Raw genomic sequence first — 10667 nt, 5'->3', positions numbered from 1 at the left:
TTGAAGGACAATAATCATTAGAGTCATAGGAACGAAATGGATCCCAAACCGATTTAATAACATAAATAGCTTTCATCAACCGGAGTTAGTTTAAACGGATCTGACTGTGCATGACATAAGACAAAATGAATTGTATGTTTTAAATATTCAAAACGTCTTAGAAAAACTGAAAACTAGAGTTCATTTTAAAAAAACTCAATCAAAAATGACTCTTTCAAATCAAACACTTTCAGAACGAAATCAAAATCTGAATAAATATTCGAAAATATTAACATGTACCTAACTCAAATTGATAATGAAATTTGTTTATAAAGTGAAAAAGAAATAAGATGAAATAGAAGAAATAATAGTAGATATGCTTTTGGTTAATACTTTCATTTAAATATCATTTTGTTGATATTCAATAACTTACTGTTTTTTTATACTGCATACCCTTGTCAAAGAAGAGAAACGTGGCGGGAAAGAAGAAATTATTATTCATTTTAATTATAATGATAATTATGTTATATTGCATAAAAAATATTTTTCATAACTTTATAAAACATAATTTGCTCATGGCATATGTCTTCATTGTTACTGGTGGTCGCATTGCGAGATATATAATCCTGTTGTACTAAAACCTTCCGTTTTCAAGTCAATATACACCAAATATATTTCCTCGCACTTCGAGTCATTATTGTTTTGTGTAGTGACATGACTACTTAAAGTGATTGCCCCATTTTAAGGTCGTAATATAAAACATTTCCTGTCCGCGCTTACGTTCGCATTAGTGGATTGGTGATATATGCCTGCTCTTCATGAATTTCTAATTTCTAAAATCAGTCCTTAAAATGTCCCTTTTTCTAAGCTAAATCTGAATATAAAAAAATTTTGGCTCGCGCTTCGCGCTCCCATTGTTCGGTTAGTGAAATACGTATGGTCTTAGAAACAATCCTTAGAATGCCCCTCTTCAGGTCTGAATTTCCTAAATATTCAGCTCGCCATTCGCGCTCGAAATATTTGATTAGTGAGATGCGTATGATAATCATGATTAGGAATACAAAAAGTGCTTCGTGTGTTAAGATGTAATTTTAACAAAATCAGCAGGCGCTTGACACTCGCATTAGATGACTATGGTGAGATACTCTTAATGGATTCCTTAAAAAGATAGTCCTTGAAATATCCCTGTAAGGGGTGAAAATGTACAAAATTTTCAGCTCGCGCTTCGCGCTCGCATTGTTTGTTTAGCGAGACAGGTACGTATCATAATAAAAAAAATTGCTTATAATGTCCCTTTTGGGTCCTGATTATACAAACTTTTCAGCTCGCGCTTCGCCCTCGCATTATTTGATCAGTGACATACATATCCGTTTAATGCACTGTACTTAAAATGTCTCTATTAGGTCAGTATACCTAGCAACTGAGCGCACTTTGCGCGCTTACTAACAGGGGGTGGAAACTCCGCTTCTGCATCCGGTCAGACATGGGGAAATTTTGGAAGGTCAAAAGTGCACACTGCTCCCATTTTTCGCGTACTAGGCTATGGACACCGCAACTTCATGGCACACCAGCGAAACAGAGGCGTGGTCATAAATTGGCCTGCGCGCACAGCGTAAAAATATGCAAATAAGCAAATTGTCACAAATTAGCATAATACGCGAGGTGATTGAATATGAAATGTACCGGTATTCATAGAGCTGCCGCTGCGCGTCTTTGGTAAATTCATATCATTGATCATTCCCCCGTTCACCCCCCCCCCTCAAGGTATTCAGTTGTTTATTCATCTTATATTTTTAATTCTTTCGCGCTTATTACTACATCAATTAATTCACTTATTTATTTGCTAGATATTTCCCTGGAAGACATTTTGGAAGCTTATAAGAGATTCATTAGTAGGATTGAACTTAGGGATCTGCTTGCTCTATTCATCAGGTGTTCATCACTACCCATTATTTTCATTACACATCATGAATAGCCACAAATATTTGTTTATTTTGGGGGGTGGGGTAAATACTTAAAATGATTAGAAAAATCTGAGCAAGAGAGCAATCAGGTCATTTTGTCTTTATTTTGAAATTGAAATGAACAATCTGGTGCAAATCTTATGAAGATTTTTTTTTAAAAGTCTGAGTTTGGGATGGGAGCAAAAGAGAGCCCAGTACCCCCCCCCCATGTATTTGCTCTCATCAAGGCTATCTTAAAGGTCACTTCCAAATAAAATAAAAATTTTGTACCTGCCCACCCCCTATATTTCTCTATCGATTCCACCCCCCCCTCTCTCTTCCACACACACACATTCCACATAATCTGCGAGCAAACAATCATTCTCATTTCATTTTTATTTCTATCCCACTTTTAAATCAAACTCATTCATGTCTTTAATTCGGCTGCACCTGAATGTCACAGTATGCCATGTTGCAATGGCTTTTATGGGCTATCTTGCCACGCATGTTATTTTGATACTAAATACCTGTTGTACTAGTATTATACCCATGGATACCCGACATACAGAATCAATCAATCAGTAGCACCATCATATTCCAGTCATATAGAAGTAATCTTCAGTGCCATTTCATCACAACACAGTTTGGTAGCAATAACATCATCACCACATATCTTTCACGCAATATAAATTGGTGGATTAAGTAAATCACGAATATCAAGATTAGAAAGTAATATTTCAAATTAAAATGTTTATTAATTAATAAATTTTTGAATACATGATAAAAATATTTTTTCTCTTTTTTCTCACCAAAGCATCAAATTACATCGGCAAAATGCCTATAATGAGTGCAACAGAAATTGCAAGGATATTACATGAGAGGGGATGTATTTTTTTGTAAAATCTAGAGAAAAAAAATGAAAAAAATAAGTATGTATATTCACTTACATAGTTATTGATAAGCCTTACATAGTCAATATAAGGGGGGCATCAAGGATGCCATTAATAAAAAGATTATCGATATACCTCTCTCTCAAAGTCAGTTACTCAAATATCAAATAATTTTTTTCAGCATTTGCTGACAAGAAATAGCATGCTAATCTAATTGGGGACACTTCATAAAAAAGGGGAGCACATTGCCACATTTCTCTAAAGAGTGCCTTCCCAAATCTGCACATTAGAAAATTAGTAATAAAGTTGCTTATTGTCTATTGTTGTGAAGTGCTGCTAGAGCTGTGTTCTATTTCCAGCAAATTCTTTTATTTGCAGAGCTAATCTAATTCATTATATGGGACATCGACAATACAGTGTTACAAAAACAAAGAGATTAAAAACAAAAAAAAAATAGTGCAACTTTTCACTTCCCCCAGAAAATGAATTCAACAGCTTAATGTCCAGCAATACATAGAGGTTCTTGTTTCATAAGAACTTCAATTATGGTAAATTGGCCCCAAATGTAACTAGCAACTAGCATGGGAACCCCAATTTTGATCTGTTGCTTTAATGTTTCCATAGTAATTACCAGAATTTCAAAGTTAGAATAGTGGTTAGTCTTAAAGGGGAAGTTTACCCTGACCAAAAGTTTATTGTAAAAATAGCAGAAAAAATAATAAAAAATATTGCCAAAGGTTTGAGAAAAATTCATCAAATAATTAAAAGTTATTAGAATTTCAATTATTTGATTTGTGACGACATATGCGAGCAGCATTCACACATAGCGAATGGTAAAAAATCAAATAAATGTCATTTTCTCAGAAAATTGAAAATGGTTTTCACCCTACCTTTTGTGTATCAATAGACAAATCATTTCATGCCCAATCATGAATAGAAAACAAAATTAAGTCATCAGAAACCATACAAAATTTGAAATTCATGCATGTTTTCACATAACACATGGGCAGCTGCTCGTCTATGACGTCACAAATCCAAAACTTTGAACTCTAATAACTTTCTTACTTTTTAACGGATTTTCCTGAAAAGTTTTCTTCAGGGTGAACTTCCCCTTTAATGAATTGGGGTCCAGGACTGAGAGTGATTTCTTCGCCCTTTGTTCTGTCACATTGTTTTTTATTATGCACATTTTATTCAATGAAAATCCATTATTTCTTATCACCATTTATATGTCTGTAGGCATGTATGTTACATAGCCAAGACCTCAGTAAAGGCACATTCTGCATTGTTTAGATTACCAGAATACAACCTATCCCTTTAAAACTACTAATATTATTCAAAGTGCTTTCACTACTATAATTACTACATGTAGATGATTAGAACACTAATAAGGGGGGGGGGGATAAGTGTGCCCTTTGAAAAATATTTTAATCTTGTGTGAAACCTATGGACCTAAACATCTACTCCAATTATTTTTTTTTTCAACAGATGTGTAGTTTAAGCAGCATTCAATATGTATTGACACATTTATTTAAATTCATTCAAGTTTTTAAATCTGTAATTGCAATGAAGAAACTGCTTGTTATGAACCTGGCCTTCATATTTCTTCTTGATCTGCCCTGGTGATACTCAAACAGCTTGTGAAACCTGCATAGTAAACAAAAAGAGAAAGGGACAAAATGAGCTGCTGATATAAATTATTCTTACTCATCTAGTCCAATTTATTTAGAAGTTTTAAACTTTTTATGAGCCCCTACTCTTCCATGCAATATTATTTAGAAAATGCACATGTAGTAACTTATGTTGCCAGATAAAAATCATAGATCACTATTATAGATCATTATTCATATAACTTTTTTTTATTAAGTGTGAAAACCCATTCAAATATATATCAAAATATTTTGTCCTTTTTTATTTCTGTCTTCAGAGTAACTGAGTTTTAAAGTGATTTTATGTATGATTAATATAGCTAAGAGACATGGACAATAAGTATGCATTGATATTAATGGAAATACTGGTGAATTTGAATCCAAAAGAATACACTCTAAAAAATGAAGTGCTAATTTAGCTCTTAAAGAGCGTGTATAGTGACTGCACTTCGGAGTGCTGATTTGTCTAGTTCAAATTTGAACTAGACAAATCAGCACTCCGAAGTGCAGTCACTATACACGCTCTTTATCTCATCATGCAGCTTTACTTTATGGGATAACATGATTCAGAATAAATAGGTTTTTTATATTTTTATGAAAACAAGCATACCTGGCAAGCTTTTAGATCAGATTTCATGTTACTCATCAGATTGTACCTCTTGGTGATGTGCAAATGGTAATTGACTTTGTACTTCTGACTCCCACTGGATCTGCAATTTGATATACATACAATACTTTACAGTTAAAAATTTCAAAAGTGATTAACAAAATTCCTCTCTTAAAACAATTTTTTCAGAGTTTCCAGCTTTCACAATTCCCAACTAGAAAAAAGCAGGTCTTGACCAAAAACTAAATGGTTCAAGCATACATGTGCTACTATAGTGAGGTCTTTTGTCAATCTTCAATATATATATACACCAAGCCAGCTTTGACAGATGTAGGATAATTATCATTTGTGTGATAATATGGCTTTCGCTCATTCATCAGTGCGAGACAATCATTAAATTTTTTGCACTCGTCTATAAACATGTCTGATTTGAATCTCTACGTTAAGTGATATCCTCTTTAAGTTTGATTTTTATTTAAAAAAAGGGTTAGCTCACTTGCTGGCAGGTTTAAATGACCCTTTGCCTTTCACCGCAAATAACATCAAGTGAGGACAATAAAGATAAATCAATCGGATCAGCCGCTCTCTCTGCTTAGCCTTATACTTAAACAATACAAAATAGGGCACTATAAATTTTCTCAACCCTTCCAAAAAACAATTGAGCAGTTTGAACCCTGACAAAGAAATGTTGCCCCCCCCCCGAAAAAAAAGAATCATTAAACTCCGTTGCCAGGCTAATTACATTTTAGTCCAATGGCAATGGTCCAGCCAGGAACTAAAATAAAGTTAACTTAAATCTTTGTAGAAAAGAAGTCAAACCAGACAGATCTAGAATTTTATTTTTTTTAAATCTATATCTAAGTTAGACCTATCCTAGGGCCTTACTTTTATTTAAAAAAAGAAAAACGTTAACATCTGTCTCAAATCATTCCATGGCATGAGCATGGAAAAATCTACCAATATCATTCCAAACAGATTCAGTTCATTTAGATTTAATTTCATTTCATTTTAAATGCAGATAATTATATTGAAATAGCGGTGTCGAAAAATCAGTACTAGGCCCATGGCCTATAACTTCAAATTTCAACTCAAGCTTGTCTGACAATTAATTTCCAACACCTAATGACCTAGCCTACATCGGCAATTTCGCAGCCGGCTGGCACCGGCGATATCAAAGTCCGCATCCCGCTCTGGCTATATACGGTACGGTAATCGGTATTTGGCTTAATTTTGATGCAGCTTTGCCGTTAAACAAGTCCACATCTACCCCTGATATTTGACAATTAGAACTGAAATACAGATTTAATAAGGGCGGACATGAAGCATCTCAATTAACCAACTTAGTTCTACGAAAACTATATTATTTTCTGAGAAAATATGTCAGTCATATTTCAGACTTATTTAGGATCAGGACAGGAAAAAGAAATGGAAATATGGAAATTGTGGTTTGCGTTGTAAACTGCACATAAAGCCATGCATGCGACGCCGAACCCCAGCAAACACATTACAATTTCAACTAAGATCAAAGTAAGGAATTGAACTTAACTTACTTTTATTCCTATGGAATGTCATTAGATTGATATTAATGTTTCCTCCAAGATTTTCTGCTCCTTTGAAGTTCACTCAGAAATCATGTTTTCAAACATCAATTCTAAAAACAGATAATTAGACTTGCTATTGTATTTCAAAAAGTTGAATTTCGCAGAATCAAAAAGAACGACACTTCGCACAGATATCGTAGGGAATTGTGGGACGGAAAAAAATGTTTAATGCATGACGACATGAATAAAACATTAGCGTTTTATCCAATCATACAAGTGCATTGTGCGTATTTTGACGTCATTACTCATGAATTAAACATTGACCTTCCAAAATCAACCTTCAAATTGGACAAATGGCAGCCATGTTTGTTATGTACAAAACCTATGGAAAATCAAAAACGCGCGAAAAGAGTTGCCTCTCTAGCTCCCTTCGGGAGCTTACGTATACGTAAGATCGTATCTCTGTGCTTACTAAGTGACTCAAATTTTTGCTAGTGCCCCCCCCCAATGCCGTGACCCACGGTACGCCACTGAAAGTAACATTAATTATGGAGTGATTATTTATTAATTTAGATTTCCATTGGAATCCACGAACGTGATATTTCTAGGTTGATTCCATTCAAATTTCAGGTATATTTGCCCCATCAGTCTGCCGTCCATACACACAAGTGAACCTCATGCCTTGCCACGGGGGTGTGAAAAGAACTAAATTGAAAAGTTTTTTTTACTGTGTTTACACAATGTGTTTGTAATATGGGAATGAAGAAAAGAAAAGTGTTGACTGACATGACAGACTTGTTATATAGCTGAGGTTATATCTGTTTAAGTCATATCAATTATTACTGTGGGTAGAGTCGGATCAAGCAACAGCCAAGTAATAAAAAGCTACAAGGATGAAACTTGATGATATTTTGGGAGTTATTGGAGAGTTTGGTCGCTATCAAATATGGGTTTATATCTTGGTTTGTTTTGTGTCATTACCCGTGGCATGGCATCAGATGGCTCAGGTATTCATAGGAAGTAAAATGAATCACTGGTGTCAGGTAAGTATCAACACCATTCAATAAATAGGTAGACAGATAGATAGATAGACATATAGATAGATACATGTAGATAGATAGATAGATAAATAGATAGATAGATAAGATAGATAGATGGATGGATAGATAGATAGATAGACAGACAGATAGATAGATATATAGATATATAAGTAGATAGATAGATAGATAAGATAGATAGATAGATGGATGGATAGATAGATGGATAGATAGATGGAGAGATAGATGGAGAGATAGACAGACAGACAGATAGATATATAAGTAGATAGGTAGATAGATAGATAGATAGAGAGTTATGTAGGTAGATAGATAGATAGAAAGGTATATAGATAGATAGATAAATAGATATATAGATAGGTATATAGATAGATAGCTGTAAATACTGAACTAACAAAAAATTAATGTTTGTAAATCGTTTTGGGCAAACAAGACTATAAAAATGCAATTACATTATATTTCGTAACGCCACAAGGTATATTGATGAGGCATATGTAGAGGTTAACTTAAACAACCGAATTATTCCCAGAGTTGAAAACAGTAATTTAACACGGATGCATGACACTGGCGTAAATCCGGGGGGGGGGGATATATTCTCCCACTTTTCGACGAGGGGGGGGGGGTGGCATGTACAAACATCCCCCTCTTTTTACGAAAGAAATGAAAAAAAATCACAAGAGATAAATGTTTTATTGGAGCCTACCGCTTAACAAATAAAACAATATTATTGAATCATAAAATGCAAATAAAGAGCCAGTTCACCATTTCCAAACGAAATACTTATGTCCTTATCATAACGTTGAAGAGAAACACCCGTTTCTTCCAATTCATCAATGTTGGGGTCTTTGGGAAGGGATTAAGATGGAATGTCAATAAAAATTGAATGTAATCCCTAATCAAACCATCATGGGGTAAAAAAGATAATAATATTGGAGAGGTATTTGCCATATGGACATACAGTGGCGTAACTACGGGGGGCCGGCCCGGGGCACGCACGTGCCCCCCCCATCGGCTGACCCCCACCCCCCAAGAAAAAAAAATCCGGGGAAAAGAAAAAAAGAGGGAGAAAGAAAGAGAATGAAGAAAAGAAGGGAAAGAAGAAAATGTTATTCATTATAATATTATATTATAATTATGTTATGTTGCATTACATATCAAACATTTTTATCATAACTTTATGAAACAAAATTTGCCCAGGGCCCGCGTCTTCATTGTTCCTGGTGCTCGCATTGTCAGTTTAATGAGATACATAATCCTGTTGTACTAAAACATCCCGTTTTCAAGTCACCGTTATGTAGTGACATATGCTTCTTTTTCATGACTCAAAAAGGGATGTTAGGGTCTTCGTATATATGAAACATTTCCTGTCCGTGATTACGTTCGCATTAGTGGATTGGTGAGATATGTCTGCTCTTCATGAATTCCTAAAATCAGTCCTTAAAATGTCCCTTCTTCTGATCTGAATATCAAAAATTTTCAGCTCGCGATTCGCGCTCCTGCATCATTTGGTGAATGAAATACGTATGGTCCTAGTTAATTCCTACAAAGAAACCATAGAATGCCCCGCTTCAGGTCTGAATTATCTAAAGTTTCAGCTGGCACTTCGCGCTCGCAATATTTGATTAGTGAGATGCGTATGATAATCATGATTGCAATGACTACAAAAAGTGTTTCATGTGTTTAGATGTAATTCTAATAAAATCAGCAAGCGCTTGGCACTCGCATTATATGACTATGGTGAGATATGCATACTCTTAATGGATTTCTAAAATGAATTCCTTAAAATCTCGCTGTTTGGGGTCAAAATATACGAAAAATTTAGCTCGCGCTTCGCGCTCGCATTGTTTAGCGAGACAGGTACCTATCATGATTACACAAATTTGATTATAATGTCCCTTTTTCGGTGTAAATATAAAAAATTTCAGCTCGCGCTTCGCGCTCGCATTATTTGATTAGTGAGATACATATCCGTTTAATGGCATTGTCCTTAAAGTGTCTCTACTAGGTCAGAATAACTGGCAACTGAGCGCGCTCACTCAGTGATAAAAAAATTTTGCTGGTGCCCCCCCCCCCCATTGCCGTGACCCATGGTACGCCACTGTGGACATATCAATGACAATTTCTTGCATATCTAAAAACAGGATTGCAAAAAAAATGCCAAAATATTTCAGTCATCCCCCCACCCATCAACACAGATTTACGCCAGTGGTTTCATGCATCACATAAATGAAATTGAGAACAAAGTTGCAAAAAAATGGAATAATATATCGGCTTAGTTTTCACGTGCCTAAAACTTTATTGCGTACATTATATTGCTCTTTAATTTTGCCATATTTTTAGTACTGTAATTTGGTCTGGGCTTACACAGACGAAATCCATCTTACAAAATTATGTTCCATTCACAATGAAATTGTACGTATTTTTCTCCAGACGACAAGATACCACTAGCAAATTTTGTTTTGTTTCATTCCCTAAAATTGTTAAAATTAGACGACATCTACAAACTTTAACAATGTAATTTTCTCTACAGGTGTTTAAATTCTAAAATTTCCACCAAAATTTCGTGAAGTTTGTTTACGTATGTTTCAAACATACATCACTTTTGTACCCGCACAAATAATCAAATGTTTATTCCCTAACATAGAAAAATGATCTGGAATATGGGACGAAATTCCGGGTTACATAAAAAAATCTCAACAACTAGCTTAAAGTATATAAAAAATGCTTTTGTCATCCTGTATATGAATATCTTTTATCTTTCGTTTCCTTTTGACTTTAATTTAACATGATAATATGAACCATTTACAACTATCGTTGCGGCATTTATATTCCCCCTCTATTTTACTTTATACCCCCTTTACACCAGACGAAGTTCCCGCTACGTTCTTGAAGTTCAGAAGAAACCCTGGGACGTGGCGCCAACTTTGTTTGAATTTCTCGAAAAATGTGAAATTGTCACGTGCGTGCTACGTCCGCATCACGTTAATGTGACGTTTATGCTGC

General features: G+C 34.8%; 1 protein-coding gene across 1 annotated transcript in view; it reads left to right on the top strand.

The window, feature by feature from the left end:
• Positions 1-7459: 7459 nt before the first annotated feature.
• The window catches only part of LOC121414290 (organic cation transporter protein-like), a 34186-nt gene continuing 30978 nt past the window's right edge, over positions 7460-10667 (top strand). Inside the window, exon 1 of the mRNA XM_041607418.1 lies at positions 7460-7652. Coding sequence (XP_041463352.1) covers positions 7503-7652 — 150 coding nt within the window. The 5' untranslated portion in view covers positions 7460-7502. The remainder of the gene's footprint in view (positions 7653-10667) is intronic.

This window comes from Lytechinus variegatus, chromosome 4 (assembly GCF_018143015.1).
Source record: "Lytechinus variegatus isolate NC3 chromosome 4, Lvar_3.0, whole genome shotgun sequence".
Classification (NCBI taxonomy): Eukaryota; Metazoa; Echinodermata; class Echinoidea; order Temnopleuroida; family Toxopneustidae; genus Lytechinus; species Lytechinus variegatus.
Note: the sequence above shows the minus strand (reverse complement) of the source record. Positions and strands in the feature narration are given on the sequence as shown.